Consider the following 17,757-nt stretch of genomic DNA (forward strand, 5'->3'; position numbering starts at 1 on the left):
TTTGGGGGATTTGGGGTTTGGGGTTTGGGGGATTTGGGATTTAGGGTTTGGGGTTTGGGGTGTCAGGAATGGGTGCGGGAGCGGCTGCGGGGGCTCAGCCTGGAAGGTCCGGGGGGATTTGGGGAATTTGGGTTTGGGGGATTTGGGGTTTGGGGTTTGGGGTTTGGGGTTTGGGGGGTTTGGGGTTTGGGGGATTTGGGATTTAGGGTTTGGAGTTTGGGATTTGGGGTTTTGGTTTGGGGTTTGGGGTTTGGGGTTTGGGGGATTTGGGATTTAGGGTTTGGGGTTTGGGGTGTCAGGAATGGGTGCGGGAGCAGCTGCGGGGGCTCAGCCTGGAAGGTCCGGGGGGATTTGGGGGATTTGGGTTTGGGGTTTGGGGTTTTGGGGTTTGGGATTTGGGGTTTGGGGGATTTGGGGGATTTGGGGTTTGGGGTTTGGGGTTTTGGGGTTTGGGGTTTGGGGTTTGGGGTTTGGGGGATTTGGGGTTTGGGGTTTGGGGTTTGGGGTTTGGAGGATTTGGGATTTAGGGTTTGGGGTTTGGGGTGTGGGGTTTGGGGTATTTGGGATTGGGGGATTTGGGTTTGGGGTTTGGGGGGTTTGGGGGTTTGGGGTGTCAGGAACGGGTGCGGGAGCGGCTGCGGGGGCTCAGCCTGGAAGGTCCGGGGGGTTTGGGGTTTGGGGTTTGGGATTTGGGGTTTGGGGTTTGGAGGATTTGGGATTTGGGGTTTGGGATTTGAGGGATTTGGGATTTTTGGGGTATTTGGGGGTTCTGTGAATTCCATGCAATCTCTGCTGGGTTTTTTGAGATTTTTTGGGTTTTTTATGGGATTTTTGGGTTTTTTGGGATCTCTACGAATTCCATTCAATCTCTGCTGGGTTTTTTGGGATTTTTGGGGGTTTTTAATGGGATTTTTGGGGTTTTTAATGGGATTTTTGGGTTTTTTGGGATCTCTAAGAATTCCATTCAATCTCTGCTGGGTTTTTTGGGATTGTTGGGTTTTTTTGGGGTGTTTGTGGTTTCTGTACAATCTCTGCCGGGTTTTGGGATTTTTGGGGTTTTTTATGGGATTTTTGGGTTTTTTGGGGTCTCTATGAATTCCATTCAATCTCTGCTGGGGTTTTTGGGGTTTTTGGGGTATTTGGGGTTTCTATGAATTCCGTGCAATCCCTGCCGGGTTTTTTGGGATTTTGGGGGTTTTTTATGGGATTTTTGGGGTTTTTTATGGGATTTTTGGGTTTTTTGGGGTCTCTGTGAATTCCATTCAATCTCTGCCGGGTTTTTTGGGATTTTTTGGGTTTTTAATGGGATTTTTGGGTTTTTTAATGGGATTTTTGGGGTTTTTAATGGGATTTTGGGGTTTTTGGGATTTCTATGAATTCCATTCAATCTCTGCCGGGTTTTTTGGGATTGTTGTGGTTTTTTGGGGTGTTTGGGGTTTCTGTACAATCTCTGCCAGGTTTTTTGGGGTTTTTGGGGTTTTTGTGCAATCTCTGCCAGTTTTGGGGTTTTTTTTTTTGGATTTTTGGGGTTTTTGGGGTTTCTATGAATTCCGTGCGATTTCTACCGGGGTTTTTGGGATTTTTGGGTTTTTTTGGGATTTTTGGGGTCCCCCTGACCCCTTCGGCCCCCCCAGAGCACTCCCAGGCCCCGGGCACCAACCTGGCGGGGGCGCTGTGGGGGTTTTGGGATTTTTGGGGTTTTTTAATGGGATTTTTGGGTTTTTTGGGGTCTCTATGAATTCCATTCAATCTCTGCCGGGGTTTTTGGGGTATTTGGGGTCTCTGTGAATTCCATGCAATCTCTGCCGGGTTTTGGGATTTTTGGGTTTTTTTATGGGATTTTTGGGGTTTTTAATGGGATTTTGGGGGTTATGTGATTTCTATGAATTCCATGCGATTTCTGCCGGGTTTTTTGGGTTTTTTTTGGGTTTTTTGGGGTCCCCCTGACCCTCCCGGCCCCCCCAGAGCACTCCCAGGCCCCGGGCACCAACCTGGCGGGGGGGGGTTCGGGGTTTTTTGGGATTTTGGGGTTTTTTTGGGGTTTTTAATGGGATTTTTGGGGTTTTTGGGGTTTCTATGAATTCCATTCAATCTCTGCCGGGTTTTTTGGTATTTTTGGGGTTTTTAATGGGATTTTTGGGGTTTTTGGATTTCTATGAATTCCGTGCGATTTCTGCCGGGTTTTTTGGGGTTTTTTGGAGTTTTTGGGGTTTTTAACGGGATTTTTGGGTTTTTTGGGGTCTCTCTGAATTCCATTCAATCTCTGCCGGGTTTTTTGGTATTTTTGGGGTTTTTAATGGGATTTTTGGGGTTTTGGGGTTTCTATGAATTCCGTGCGATTTCTGCCGGGTTTTTGGGGTTTTTTGGGTTTTTGGGGGTCCCCCTGACCCCCCTGGATCCCCAGAGCACTCCCAGGCCCCGGGCACCAACCTGGCGGGGGCGCTGCGGGCCGTGTACGCGCTGCTGGTGCAGCAGGAGCGGGCGGAGCTGCAGCGGGGGCTGCGCCCCCCCCCGGTCACCAACAGCACCCGGCACGTCATCGTGCTCATGAGCGACGGTGGGCGCCCCAAAATCCCCCTGAACCCCCCCCCAGGATCACCCCAAAATCCCCCCTGAACCCATCACCCCCCAGGATCCCCCCAAAATCCCCCAGGAACCCCAAAATCCCCCCTGAACCCCTCCCGGAACCCCAAAACCTCCAGGATCCCCAAAATCCCCCAGGAACCCCAAAATCTCCCCTGAACCCCCCGGTCACCAACAGCACCCGGCACGTCATCGTGCTCATGAGCGACGGTGGGCGCCCCAAAATCCCCCCCCGAACCCCAAAATTCCCCCTGAACACCCCCGGGAGCCCCAGATCCACCAGGAACCCCAAAATCCCCTGAACCCCCCCTGAAACACCAAAATCCCCCCCTGGAACCCCAAAATTCCCCTGAACCCCCCCCCGGAACACCAAAATCCCCAGGAACCCCAAAAATCCCCTCTGAACACCCTCCCAGGATCCCCCCAAAATCCCCCCTGAACCCATCCCCCCCAGGATCCCCCCAAAACCCCCAGAAACCCCAAAATCCCCTGGAACCCCAAAATTCCCCCTGAACCCTCCCCAGGATCCCCCCAAAACCCCCAGGAACCCCAAAATTCCCCCTGAACACCCCACGGGAGCCCCAAAATCCCCAGGAGCCTCCAAACCCCTCAGGAACCCCAAAATCCCCCTGAACCCACTCCAGGATCCCCCCAAAAACCCCCAGGAACCCCAAAATCTCTCTGAACCTCCTCTGGAACCCCAAAATCCCCCCCTGGAACCCCAAAATCCCCCTGAACCCCCCAGGATCCCCCCCAAAACCCCCAGAAACCCCAAAATCCCCCCGGAACCCCAAAAACCTCCCTGAACCTCTCTAGGCTCCCCAAATCCCCCAGGAACCCCAAAAATCCCCCTGAACTACCCCCTGGAACCCCAAAATCCCCAGGAGCATCCAAACCCCTCAGGAACCCCAAAAAATCCCCCTGAATCCCCCCCAGGATCCCCCCAAAAACCCCAGGAACCCCAAAATCCCTCTGAACCCACCCTGGGAACCCCCAAATCCCTCTGGGACCCCCTTAAATCCCCCCCAAATTCTCACCTGGGACCCCCCCAAGTCTCTCTGGGACCCCCCAAATCCCCCCCAAATTCTCACCTGGGACCCCCCCGTGCCCCCCCAGGCCGTGCCAACATGGGGGGATCCCCCGTGCCCGTCATGCACCAGATCCGGGAGCTGCTGAGCATCGGGAGAGACCCCCGGGACCCCCGCGAGGAGTTCCTGGGTGGGGGCTGGGGGCATTTTGGGGGTCCTGGGTGGGAGTTGGGGGGTCCTGGGGGGATTTGGGGGGATTTGGGGGCATTTTGGGGGCATTTTGGGGGGTCCTGGGGGGGATTTGGAGCTCCCAGGGGGGAATTGGGGGGGATTTGGGGGGTCCTGGGGGGGAATTGGGGGGTCCCAGGGGGATTTGGGGGGTCCTGGGGGGATTTGGGGGGGATTTGGGAGGATTTGGGGGGTCCTGGGTGGGATTTGAGGGATCTTGGGGGGATTTGGGGGGTCCCATGGGGGAATTGGGGGGGATTTGGGGGGGATTTGGGGCTCCCAGGGGGGATTTGGGGGGTCCTAGGGGGGATTTGGGGGGTCCTGGGTGGGGTTTGGGGACATTTTTGAGGGATTTGGGGGGATCTTGGGGGATTTGGGGGGTCCTGGGGGAGATTTGGGGATCCTGGGGGGGATTTGGGGGAGTCCTAGGGGGGATTTGGGAGGTCCCAGGGGGATTTGGAGATCCTGGGGGATTTCGGGGGTCCTGGGGGGATTTTGGGGGCCCTGGGGGGGATTTGGGGTGTCCTGGGTGGATTTGGGGGGATCTTGGGGGGATTTGGGGGCTCCCAGGGGGGGATTTGGGGGGGATTTGGGAGGATTTGGGGGGTCCTGGGGGGATTTGGGGCTCCCAGGGGGGAATTGGGGGGCATTTGGGGGGTCCTGGGGGGGATTTGGGGGGTCCTGGGGGGGATTTGTGGCTCCCAGGGGGATTTGGGGGGCATTTTTGAGGGATTTGGGGGGTCCTAGGTGGGATTTGAGGGGTCCTGGGGGGGATTTGGGGGGTGCTGGGGGGATTTGGGGGGTCCTGGGGAGGATTTGGGGGTCCTGGGTGGGAATTGGGGGGTCCTGGGGGGATTTGGGGGATCCTGGGTGGATTTGGGGGGTCCCAGGGGGCATTTGGGGGGTCCTGGGTGGGGGCTGGGGGCATTTTGGGGGGCATTTGGGGGGTCCTGGGCAGATTTGAGGGGTCATAGGGGGGATTTGGGGGGTCCCAGGGGGATTTGGGGGGTCCTGGGTGGGAACTGGGGGGTCCTGTGGGGGATTTTGGGGGATCTTTGGGGGATTTGGGGGGTCCTGGGTGGGGTTTGGGGGGTCCTGGGGGGGATTTGGGGGGATCCTAGGGGGATCTGGGGGGTCCTGGGCAGATTTGAGGGGTCATAGGGGGGATTTGGGGGGTCCTGGGGGGATTTTGGGGTGTTTCAGGCCAGTTCTGGGGTATTTTGGGGTGTTTCAGACTGGTTTTGGGGGTATTTGGGGCGTTCCAGGCCGGTTTTGGGTGTTTTTGGGGTGTTTTTGGGGCTGCCCTGACCCCCTGTCCCCCTCCCCAGACGTTTACACCTTCGCCCTGGGCCAGGACTCCGACAAGGAGCTCCTGGACAGGTTGGCCTCGAAAAAGGCGGGGGAGGATCACAGCTTCCGCCTGAGGGACACCGAGGACCTGCAGGAGGTGTTCCACCGCATGATCGGTACCTGGCAGCCCCAAAAACCCCAAAAAAACCCAAAAAACACCCCAGAAACTTCCCAAAACCGCCCCAAAAAACCTCTGTAAAAACCCCCCCAAAAACCCCAAAAAAACACCCCAGAAACTAAAAAAAACACCCCAGAAACTCCAAAAAACCTCCCCAAAAACCCCAAAAAAACCACCCCAGAAAAGCCCCCAAAACCCCCAAAAAACCCCAAAAAAACACCCCGGAAACTCAAAAAACCCCTCAAAAAACCTCTATAAAAACCCCCCCAAAAAACCACCCCAGAAACTTCCCAAAACCGCCCCAAAAAACCTAAAAAACCACCCCAGAAACCACCCAAAACTGCCCCAAAAAAACCCCAAAAAACCACCCCAGAAACTTCCCAAAACCGCCCCAAAAACCCCAAAAAAACACCCCAGGAACTTCCAAAACCGCCCCAAAACCCCAAAAAAACACCCCAGAAACTCCAAAAAAACACCCCAAAAAACTCCAAAAAGCCTCTGTAAAAACCACCCCAAAAACCCCAAAAAAACACCCCAGAAACTTCCCAAAACTGCCCCAAAAAAACCCCAAAAAAACACCCCAGAAGCTTCCCAAAACCGCCCCAAAAAAACCACCCCAGAAACTCCAAAAAGCCACCCCAAAAAACCCCAAAAAAACGCCCCAGAAACTTCCCAAAACCACCCCAAAAACAACCCCAAAAACAACCCCAAAAAAATTCCCCAAATCCACCTCAAAACCTCCCCAAATCCACCCAAAAATGCCCTAAAAGCCTCCCCCAAAAAGCCCCAAAATCTCCAAAAATCCCCCAAATCCCCAAATCCCCCAAAAAGCCCCAGAATCTCCAAAAGTCCCCAAATCCCCCAAAATCCCCCAAAAAGCCCCAAAATCCCCCAAAAAGCCCCCAAAAAGCCCCAAAAAGGCCCAAAAAGCCCCAAAAAGCCCCAAAATCCCCCAAAAAGCCCCAAAGGCCCCAAAAAGCCCCAAAAGGCCCAAAAAGGCCCAAAAAGCCCCGAATCCGCAGACGAGAGCTCCACGCTGGGGCTGTGCGGGGTCAGCCTCGAGTTCGGCCGGGCCGGGGACCGAGAGAGGAACCCCTGGGAGGTGACGGTGACAGTGACGGTGAGGGCACACCTGGGACACACCTGGGGACACCTGGGACACACCTGGGGACAGGTGGGGACACCTGGGGACCGAGAGAAAAACCCCTGGGAGGTGACGGTGACGGTGACGGTGAGGGGACACCTGGGGACACACCTGAGGGGCACAGGGACACACCTGGGACACACCTGAGATACCTGGAACACACCTGGGACACACCTGGAACACACTAGGGACACACCTGGGACACACCTGGAACACACTAGGGACACACCTGGGACACACCTGGAACACACTAGGGACACACCTGGGACACACCTGGGACACACCTGGGGACACCGGTGGACACCTGGGACACACCTGGGGGGGCACAGGGACACCTGGGGACACCTGGGACACACCCGGGACACCTGGGGACACACCTGGGGGGGCTGGGGACACACCTGGACACACCTGGGGACACACCTGGGACACCTGGACACACCTGGACACACCTGGGGACACACCTGGGACACCTGGACACACCTGGACACACCTGGGGACACCTGGGACACACCTGGGGACACCTGGGACACACCTGGGGACACCTGGGGACACCTGGGCTCACCTGTGGCCGTGTCCCCCTGTCCGTCTGTCCCCCTGTCTGTCCGTCTGTCCCCCTGTCTGTCTGTCTGTCCCCCTGTCTGTCCCCCTGTCTGTCCGTCTGTCTGTCCGTCTGTCCGTCCGTCCGTCGCAGCGGCCCGGGCGGGGCCAGGAGCGCTGCCAGGGCTCGCTGGTGTCCCCGTACTTCGTGCTGACGGCGGCGCACTGCTTCACCTCCGAGGATGAGCCCACCTGGCTGGGCGTGGACATCGGTGGGGACACACCTGGGGACACCTGGGGACACCTGGGGACACACCTGGGGACAGCTGGGGACAGCTGGGGACAGCTGGGATACCTGGGGGGGACACCTGGGGACACACCTGGGGCACTGCCCACTGCTTCACCTCCGAGGATGAGCCCACCTGGCTGGGCGTGGACATCGGTGGGGACACACCTGGGGACACCTGGGGACACCTGGGGACACCTGGGGGGGACACTCGGGACACCTGGGGCACCTGGGGGGGACACCTGGGGACACCTGGGGCACTGCCCACTGCTTCACCTCCGAGGATGAGCCCACCTGGCTGGGCGTGGACATCGGTCAGGACACCTGGGGGGACACCTGGGGACACCTGGGGACAGCCCTGAGTGGGCTGGGGACACCTGGGGACACACCTGGGATACCTGGGGACACACCTGGGGACAGCCCTGAATGGGCTGGGGACACCTGGGGATACCTGGGGACACACCTGGGGACACCTGGGGACACACCTGGGATACCTGGGGACACCTGGGGACACCTGGGGACAGCCCTGAGTGGGCTGGGGACACCTGGGACACCTGGGGACACACCTGGGGCACGTGGGGGGACACCTGGGGACACCCAGCTTCCCGGGAGCACCAGGGGCTGTTCCTGCACCCCGAGTTCAGCCGGGGGGGATTTGGGGGATCCTGCTGGGATTTGGGGGTTCCTGGGGGGTTTAGGGGATCCTGGGGGGGTCTCAGGGATTTTTTGGGGACCCCCCAGGCTCGCGGGAGCACCGGGGGGTGCGGGGGCTGTTCCTGCACCCCGAGTGGGTTTGGAGGGATTTGGGGGTTCCTGGGGGGTCTCAGGAGGTTTTGGGGATCCTGGGGGGGTCTCACGGATTTTTTGGGGATCCCCCAGGCTCGCGGGAGCACCGGGGGGTGCGGGGGCTGTTCCTGCACCCCGAGTTCAGCCCTGGGGGGATTTGGGGGATCCTGCTGGGATTTGGGGGTTCCTGGGGGGTCTCAGGAGGTTTTGGGGATCCTGGGGGGTCTCACGGATTTTTGGGGACCCCCCAGGCTCGCGGGAGCACCGGGGGGTGCGGGGGCTGTTCCTGCACCCCGAGTTCAGCCCCGGCTCGCGCCGGGACCGCGGCGTCCCCGAGTTCTACGACTTCGACGTGGCCCTGGTGCAGCTGGACAAGGCCGTGCCCCCCTCCACCACCCACCGGTGAGGGGGGTCTGGGGGGGTCTGGGGGGGTTTTGGGGGGTCCCTCGGGGGGGTTTTGGGGGTGCTGACCCCCCCCAATCCTCCTCTGTGCCCCCCCTCCCCAGCCCCATCTGCATCCCCTGCACCGAGGGCGCGGCGCGGGCGCTGCGGCTGCCGGAGAGGAGCTCCTGCCAGGACCACCGTGAGACCCCCGCCCACCCCGGGACCCCCAGCCTGAGACCCCCGCCCACCCCGGGACCCCCATCCTGAGACCCACACCCACCCCGGGACCCCAACCCTGAGACCCCCACCCACCCCGGGACCCCCACCCTGAGACCCCCGCCCACCCTGGGACCCCCATCCTGAGACCCCCGCCCACCCCGGGACCCCCAGCCTGGGAGCACCCTGGGACCCCCACCCTGAGAATCCTCCGGGACCCCCACCCTGAGATCCCCACCCACCTCAGGACCCCCACTCTGAGGCCACTCCCGGGACCCCCACCCTGAGACCCCCCTGGGACCCCCGCCCACCCCAGGACCCCCACCCTGGGAGCACCCTGGGACCCCCACCCTGAGACCCCCCCTGGGACCCCGACCCTGAGAATCCCCCGGGACCCCCATCCTGGGACCCCCCTGAGACCCCCACCCTGTGTGACCCCGTGACCCCTCTATGACCCCTGTGCCCCCCAGGCCGGCTGCTGCTGCCCCCCAAGAACGTCGAGGCGTTTTTCCTGACCCTGTGTGACCCCCATGACCCCTCCCTGACCCCTGTGTGACCCCATGACCCCCGTGTGACCCCATGACCCCTCTGTGACCCCTGTGTGACCCTGTGACCCCTGTGTGCCCCCCAGGCCGGCTGCTGCTGCCCCCCAAGAACGTCGAGGCGTTTTTCCTGACCCCTGACCCTGTGTGACCCCATGACCCCTCCCTGACCCCCGTGACCCCTCAGTGACCCCGTGACCCCTGTGTGACCCCTGTGTGACCCCTCTATGACCCCTGTGTGCCCCCCAGGCCGGCTGCTGCTGCCCCCCAAGAACGTCGAGGCGTTTTTCCTGACCCCTGTGTGACCCCCATGACCCCTCCCTGACCCCTGTGTGACCCCGTGACCCCTGTGTGACCCCCTGACCCCTGTGTGACCCCGTGACCCCTGTGTGACCCCATGACCCCCTGTGTGACCCCGTGACCCCTCTATGACCCCTGTGTGCCCCCAGGCCGGCTGCTGCTGCCCCCCAAGAACGTTGAGGCGTTTTTCCTGACCCCGCCTGACCCTGTGACCCCTGTGTGACCCCTCCATGACCCCTCCTGACCCTGTGACCCCTCCATGACCCTGTGACCCCTGTGTGCCCCCCAGGCCGGCTGCTGCTGCCCCCCAAGAACGTCGAGGCGTTTTTCCTGACCCTGTGTGACCCCGTGACCCCTGTGTGACCCCTGTGTGACCCCGTGACCCCTGTGTGACCCCTGTGTGACCCCTGTGTGCCCCCCAGGCCGGCTGCTGCTGCCCCCCAAGAACGTCGAGGCGTTTTTCCTGACCCTGTGTGACCCCGTGACCCCTGTGTGACCCCTGTGTGACCCCGTGACCCCTGTGTGACCCCTGTGTGACCCCTGTGTGCCCCCCAGGCCGGCTGCTGCTGCCCCCCAAGAACGTCGAGGCGTTTTTCCTGACCCCGCGCGGCTCCGCGGGGCTGCAGCGCCAGAAGGTTCTGCTCAAGCTGGGGGACCAGGTGGGGACGGTGACACTGCCCGGGGACACCCCCGGGTCCCTCTGTCACCTCCGTGTCCATCTGTCACCCCCTGTGTCCCTCTGTCACCTCTCGTGTCCGTCTGTCACCCCCCTGTCCAGCCGTGTCCCCCAATGTCCCCTGTGTGTCCCCTCTGTCCCCAATGCCCCCAATGTCCCCTCACTGTCCTCCCGTGCCCCCAATGTCCCCTTACTGTCCCCCCATCCCCAATGTCCCCAGTGTCCCCTGTGTGTCCCCAATGTCCCCAGTGTCCCCTCACTGTCCCCTGTGTCCCCTCACTGTCCCCAATGTCCCCTCACTGTCCCCTGTGTCCCCAGCGGGGTCCGTGCGAGGCCGACGCCCTCCGTGCCCCGCCCTACGCCAACGTCACCTGTGTCCCCAATGTCCCCTGTGTGTCCCCAGTGTCCCCAATGTCCCCTCACTGTCCCCAATGTCCCCTCACTGTCCCCAATGTCACCTGTGTCCCCAGCGGGGTCCGTGCGAGGCCGACGCCCTCCGTGCCCCCCCTGTCCCCAGTGTCCCCCCAATGTCCCCAATGTCCCCAGTGTCCCCTGTGTCCCCAATGTCCCCTGTGTGTCCCCAGTGTCCCCAGTGTCCCCTCACTGTCCCCTGTGTCCCCAGCGGGGTCCGTGCGAGGCCGACGCCCTCCGTGCCCCCCCTGTCCCCAGTGTCCCCCCAATGTCCCCAATGTCCCCAGTGTCCCCTGTGTCCCCAATGTCCCCTGTGTGTCCCCAATGTCCCCAGTGTGTCCCCAATGTCCCCTCTCTGTCCCCAGCGGGGTCCGTGCGAGGCCGACGCCCTCCGTGCCCCGCCCTACGCCAACGTCACCTCCCTGGATGACGTCGTCACCCCCCGGTTCCTGTGCTCGGGGGGCCACGAGCCCCAGGTGGACCCCAACGCCTGCCCCGGTACGCACCAGTACGGACCAGTACGGACCAGTATGGACCAGTAGGAACCAGTACAGACCAGTAGGAACCAATAGGAATCAGTAGGAACCAGTATAAACCAATACACACCAGTATAAACCAGTCCCCCCCAGTCCCCCCCCCAGGTGGACCCCAACGCCTGCCCAGGTACGCACCAGTACGGACCAGTACAGACCAGTATGGACCAATAGGAACCAGTAGGAACCAGTATAAACCAGTATAAACTGGTATAAATCAGTACAAACCAGTACAAACCAGTATAAACCAGTCCGCCCAGTCCCTCCCAGTCCCAGGTGGACCCCAACACCTGCCCTGGTATGCACCGGTACAGACCAGTACGGACCAGTAGGAACCAGTATAAACCAGTACAAACTGGTATAAACCAGTACAAACCAGTATAAACCAGTCCCCCCCAGTCCCCCCAGTCCCAGGCGGACACCAACGCCTCCCCGGTACGCACCAATACAGACCAGTAGGAACCAGTAGGAAACCCGTACAAACCAGTACAAACCAGTAGAGAGGCACTGCGCCCCCAGACAGCCCCACAGCGACCCCAAAAGGGGTCCCAGGGCCTTGGCCCTTCCCCCCAGTCCCTCCCAGTCCATCCCAGTCCCTCCCAGTCCATCCCAGTTTCCCCCCACAGGTGACTCCGGTGGCCCCGTCGTTGTCACCTGGGGGCAGCGACACTTCCAGGTCAGAGGGGACACTGGGAGGGACTGGGGATAATGGGAGGAACTGGGGACACTGGAAGGAACTGGGGATACTGGGATGGGGACTGGGGATACTGGGATGGGGACTGGGGATACTGGGAGGGACTGGGGACACTGGGAGGGGAACTGGGGACACTGGGAGGGACTGGGATGGGAACTGGGACAAACTGGTGCTCCCAGGAGTGGGGCTGACCCCTGGGTGACCCCAGGTGGGCGTGGTCAGCTGGGGCGTGGTCCCTGACCCCAGGTGACCCCTGGGTGACCCTGGGTGGGCGTGGTCAGCTGGGGCGTGGTCCCTGACCCCAGGTGACCCCGGGTGACCCCGGGTGGGCGTTTCCCTGTCCCCAGGTGGGCGTGGTCAGCTGGGGCGTGGTCCCTGACCCCAGGTGACCCCAGGTGACCCTGGGTGGGCGTTTCCCTGTCCCCAGGTGGGCGTGGTCAGCTGGGGCGTGGTCCCTGACCCCAGGTGACCCCAGGTGACCCTGGGTGGGCGTTTCCCTGTCCGCAGGTGGGCGTGGTCAGGCGGGGTGTGGTCCCTGACCCCAGGTGACCCCGGGTGGGCGTTTCCCTGTCCCCAGGTGGGCGTGGTCAGCTGGGGCGTGGTCCCTGACCCCAGGTGACCCCTGGGTGACCCCGGGTGGGCGTTTCCCTGTCCGCAGGTGGGCGTGGTCAGCTGGGGCGTGTTCCCCGCCTGTCACCAGCCCCGCGCCCCCTCCTTCGCCCGCGATTTCCACGTCAGCGTCTTCGAGGTGCTGCCCTGGCTGAGGGAGCGGCTGCGCGACGAGGACCTGGGCTTCCTGTCCTGAGGGCACCTGGGCACACCTGGGCGCACCTGGGCACACCTGGGGGCACCTGGGCTTCCTGTCCTGAGGGCACCTGGGCACACCTGGGGGCACCTGGGGGCACCTGGGCTTCCTGTCCTGAGGGCACCTGGGCACACCTGGGGGCACCTGGGGGCACCTGGGCTTCCTGTCCTGAGGGCACCTGGGCACACCTGGGGGCACCTGGGCGCACCTGGGGGCACCTGGGGGCATCCTGGAACTGTCCTGGACACACCTGGGCATACCTGGGGGCACCTGGGCACACCTGGGGGCATCCTGGAACTGTCCTGGACACACCTGGGCACACCTGGGGGCACCCTGGAACTGTCCTGGACACACCTGGGCATACCTGGGGGCACCTGGGCACACCTGAGGGCACCTGGGTGCACCTGGGGGCACCCTGGAACTGTCCTGGACACATCTGGGGGCATCCTGGGGGTACCTGGGCACACCTGGGGCATCCTGGAACTGTCCTGGATACACCTGGGGGCATCCTGGAACTGTCCTGGACACACCTGGGTGCACCTGGGCACACCTGGGGGCATCCTGGAACTGTCCTGGGCACACCTGGGGCATCCTGGGGGTACCTTGGGGCACTTGGGGGCATCCTGGAACTGTCCTGGGGGCACCTGGGCACACCTGGGGGCATCCTGGAACTGTCCTGGACACACCTGGGGGCATCCTGGGGGTACCTGGGCACACCTGGGGGCATACTGGGCACACCTGGGGGCACCCTGGAACTGCCCTGGACACACCTGGGGGCATCCTGGGGGCACCTGGGCACACCTGGGGCATCCTGGAACTGTCCTGGGCACACCTGGGGGCACCTGGGCACACCTGGGGCATCCTGGGGGTACCTGGGGGCATCCTGGAACTGTCCTGGACACACCTGGGTGCACCTGGGCACACCTGGACACAGCTGGGCAGCCCCTGAACACAACCTGGTTATTCCTGCCCCCCCCCAGGTGACAATAAAGGTGTCCTTTCCACACCAGGTGACAATAAACGTGTCATTCTTCTGCCAGGTGACAATCCACACGTCCCTATCCCCCCCTCCCCTGCCAGGTGACACCACACAGGTGTCCCCACCCCCCCAGGTGCCACCCCCAGGTGACAGTGGCCGTGTCCCGTCACTGTCCCCCGAACAGGTCCTCGTTGTAAACCACCTGCGAGCACAGGTGACAATCCACACGTCCCTGTCTCCCCCAGGTGACAATAACAATGTCCCCACCCCCCCAGGTGCCACCCCCAGGTGACGGTGGCCGTGTCCCCGTGTCCCCGTGTCCCCTCACTGTCCCCCGAACAGGTCCTCGTTGTAAACCACCTGCGAGCGCAGGTGACAATCCACACCTCCCTGTCCCCCCTGCCCCAGGTGACACCACACAGGTGTCCCCACCCCCAGGTGACGGTGGCCGTGTCCCCGTGTCCCCGTGTTCCGTCACTGTCCCCCGAACAGGTCCTCGTTGTAAACCACCTGCGAGCACAGGTGACAATCCACACCTCCCTGTTCCCCCTGCCCCAGGTGACACCACACAGGTGTCCCCACCCCCCCAGGTGACAATGGCCGTGTCCCCTCACTGTCCCCCGAACAGGTCCTCGTTGTAAACCACCTGCGAGCGCTTGTCTCGGTGCGAGCCCTTGGCGCTGTTCTTCACCGCTGGGGGGGCACGGGGGGGGGTCAGGGGGACACCCCAGGACCCCCTCACGCCCCCCCAGGTGCATCCAGGCACACCCAGGATCCCCCCCAGGGTTCTTCAGTTCCCCCAGACTCATCCGGAACCCCCTGAAGAGCCCCCCAGGAACCCCCAGGGACCCCCAGATTCCCCTCAGGACCCCCCAGGCTCATCCAGGGACTCCCAGTTTCCCCCCAGGACCCCCCAATCCCCCCCAAGGACCTCCAGCTCCCTCCCCAGGCTCATCCAGGACCCCCCAATCCCCCCCAGACTCATCCAGGGACCCCCTGATTCCCCTCAGGACCCACCAGACTCACCCAGGGACCCCCAGTTCCCCCCCAGCTCCCCCCAGTTCCCCCCAGGCTCACCCAGGGACCCCAGATCCTCCCCCAGGACCCCCCAGTCCCCCCCAGGCTGACCCAGGGACCCCCAGATTCCCCCCAGTTTCCCCCCAGGACCCCCCAGTCCCCCCCAGGGACCCCCAGATCCCCCCCATACTCCCCCCAGGAACCCCCAATCCCCCCCAGGCTCACCCAGGGACCCCCAATCCCCCCCCAGGACCCCCCAATCCCCCCAGGCTCACCCAGGACCCCCCAATTCCCCCCCAGGACCCCCCAGTCCCCCCCAGGCTCACCCAGGGACCCCCAGAGGGATTTGCCGGTGGCCGCGTCCAGCAGCGGCTGCTTGCGGGCGATGCTGACCTTGAGCTGCACGTCCTGGACCACGGCCCCGTTCAGCTGGGGGGGCACCCCAAAACCAGCAGAGTCAGGGCAGGATCACACCCCAAAAACAGCAGAAATCACACCCCAAAACCAGCACAAATCGCACCCCAAAACCAGCAGAGTCAGGGCAGAATCACACCCCAAAAACAGCAGAAATCACACCCCAAAACCAGCAGAAATCACACCCCAAAACCAGCACAAATCACACTCCAAAACCAGCAGAGTCAGGGCAGAATCACACCCCAAAAACAGCAGAAACCACACCCCAAAACAGCACAAATCACACCCAAAAACAGCACAAATCACACCCCAAAACAGCGTGAATCACACCCAACTCACACCCCAAAACCAGCACAAATCACACCCAAATCTCACCCAAATCAGCACAAATCACGCCTAAATCTCACCCCAATCACACCCAAACCAGCACAAATCCCACCCAAATCTCACCCCAATCACACCCAAACCAGCACAAATCCCACCCAAATCTCACCCCAATCACACCCAAACCAGCACAAATCACACCCAAACTCGACCCCAACCCCTGCCAAGCCACCCGAGCCCCCCAAACCCCCCAGCCCCACCTCGGCCATGGCCTGGTCGGCCGACTCCATCTTCTCGAAGGTGACAAAGGCGCAGCTGAGGGGACAGAGGGACACGGGGGGTGGGGACACAGCAGGCCACACCCACACACACCTGCAGCCCCTGTGGCACCACCCACTTTGGCCACACCCACCAAGCCCCACCTTACCTGTGACCCCACCCACCTTTAGCTCCGCCCTAACCCTGCCCCACCCTGTTTAGCTCCTCCCACATGTGACTCCACCCACCTTTGGCACCTCCCATTAGCGACCACACCCCAGCCAGCCCCACCCTTGTGCCCCGCCCTGCCATGCCCCACCCACTTGCGGGGCGTGTCCATGGAGAGGTCGATGATGGCGCCGAAGGGGCTGAAGGCTCCTCGCAGCAGCTCCGGGCTCAGCTCGGCCCCGTGCACGTACAGGGTGTTCCCCTTGCGGGGGGGGCGGCGCTCGGGGAACGAGTCTGACCCTGGGGGGGGGCAGCAAAGGGGGCACGGGATGGGGAGAGACCCCCGGGATTGGGGAGAGACCCCCGGGATTGGAGAGAGACCCCCTGGATTGGAGAGAGACCCCCGGGACTGGGGAGAGACCCCCGGGACTGGGGAGAGACCCCCGGGATTGGGGAGAGACCCCCGGGATTGGAGAGACCCCCGGGATTGGGGAGAGACCCCCAGGATTGGGGAGAGACCCCCGGGATTGGAGAGACCCCCGGAATTGGGGAGACACCCCTGGGATTGGGGAGAGACCCCCAGGATTGGGGAGAGACCCCCGGGATTGGGAATACCCATCCGAAACCAGTGACAGAGCCCTGGAATTGGGGACACGCCCCAGAGACCCCCCAATGTTCACCCCCTCCCCCCACACAACACCCCCAGGACCCCTCGAGACCCCCCCCCAAGCACCCCCAGAACCCCCCAGGAGCTTTAAGACCCCCCCCAAGAGGTTTTAAGTGTCCCCAAGACATTTCAAGGCCCCCCCCATGATGTTTTAAGTCCCACCCCAAGAGGTTTTAAGACCCCCCCCCCATAATGTTTCTAGATACCCCCAATAAAGTTTTAAGACCCCCCCCCCATAAGGTCTCAAGACTCCCCAATAAAGTTTTAAGTACCCCCCAATAAGGTTTTAAGCCCCCCCAATAAGGTTTTAAGCACCCCCCCAAAGAGTTTTAAGACCCCCCCCAATAAGTTTCTAGGACCCCACCCCAAAAACGTTTTAAGACCTCCACCCTCCCCAAAAGGTTTCAAGACTCCCCAATAAAGTTTTAAGCACCCCCCCCCATAAAGCTTTAAGCATCCTCCCCAGACGTTTTAAGACCCCCCCCCATCATGTTTCAAGACTCCCCAATAAAGTTTTAAGCACCCCACCCAAGAAGTTTTAAGGCCCCCCCCAATAAGGTTTCAAATCTCCCCAATAAAGTTTTAAGGACCCCCCCCCCAATAAGGTTTTAAGCACCCTCCCCAGAGGTTTTAAGACCCCCCCCATCATGTTTCAAGACTCCCCAATAAAGTTTTAAGCACCCCACCCAAGAAGTTTTAAGACCCCCCCAATAAGGTTTCAAATCTCCCCAATAAAGTTTTAAGCACCCCCCCCATAAGGTTTTAAGCACCCTCCCCAGAGGTTTTAAGACCCCCCCCCATCATGTTTCAAGACTCCCCAATAAAGTTTTAAGCACCCCACCCAAGAAGTTTTAAGACCCCCCCTATAAGGTTTCAAATCTCCCCAATAAAGTTTTAAGCACCCCCCCCCAATACGGTTTTAAACACCCCACTCTCCCCAGAGGTTTTAAGACCCCCCCCCCAATCATGTTTCAAGACTCCCCAATAAAGTTTTAAGACCCCCCCCCCCAATAAGTTTCCAGGCCCCCCCCCCAGTAAAGTTTTAAGACGCCCCCAATGAATTTTTAACCCCTCGTACTCTGGAAGGGTTTCAGGACCCCCTCCCCATTTCAGGACCCTCCCCCAATGAATTTTTAACCCCTCGTACTCCGGAAGGCGCCGTCGCGCTCCCGCCGCTCCTCGGCCTCGGGCTCGGGGTCCCAGTCCAGGCGCCGCTCCCCCCGCTCGGGGGGCTCCCCCCGCGCCCCCCCCTCGGGCTCCCGCAGCCGCTCGCTGGCACTGACGAAGCTGGGAGGGGGCACGGGGGGGT

General features: G+C 61.5%; 2 protein-coding genes across 2 annotated transcripts; one reads left to right on the plus strand and one right to left on the minus strand.

Moving 5' to 3' along the window:
- Positions 1–617: 617 nt before the first annotated feature.
- On the plus strand, positions 618–13,591 carry CFB (complement factor B; the record flags this gene model as incomplete). Its single annotated transcript, XM_084227478.1, has 12 exons — positions 618–657; positions 2,405–2,557; positions 3,700–3,801; positions 5,168–5,305; positions 6,330–6,427; positions 7,143–7,260; positions 8,312–8,462; positions 8,567–8,643; positions 10,058–10,161; positions 10,955–11,087; positions 11,749–11,798; positions 12,475–13,591. Coding segments are annotated over 12 exons (1,311 nt in total), but the record flags the coding sequence as incomplete, so codon positions are not given.
- Positions 13,592–14,043: 452 nt separating this feature from the next.
- Positions 14,044–17,752, minus strand: NELFE (negative elongation factor complex member E; the record flags this gene model as incomplete). Its single annotated transcript, XM_084227477.1, has 6 exons — positions 14,044–14,056; positions 14,201–14,293; positions 14,944–15,046; positions 15,616–15,670; positions 15,937–16,081; positions 17,596–17,752. Coding segments are annotated over 5 exons (543 nt in total), but the record flags the coding sequence as incomplete, so codon positions are not given.
- Between the last annotated feature and the right edge of the window lie 5 nt (positions 17,753–17,757).

This window comes from Fringilla coelebs (genome assembly GCF_963513975.1).
Source record: "Fringilla coelebs genome assembly, contig: SCAFFOLD_474, whole genome shotgun sequence".
Classification (NCBI taxonomy): domain Eukaryota; kingdom Metazoa; phylum Chordata; class Aves; order Passeriformes; family Fringillidae; genus Fringilla; species Fringilla coelebs.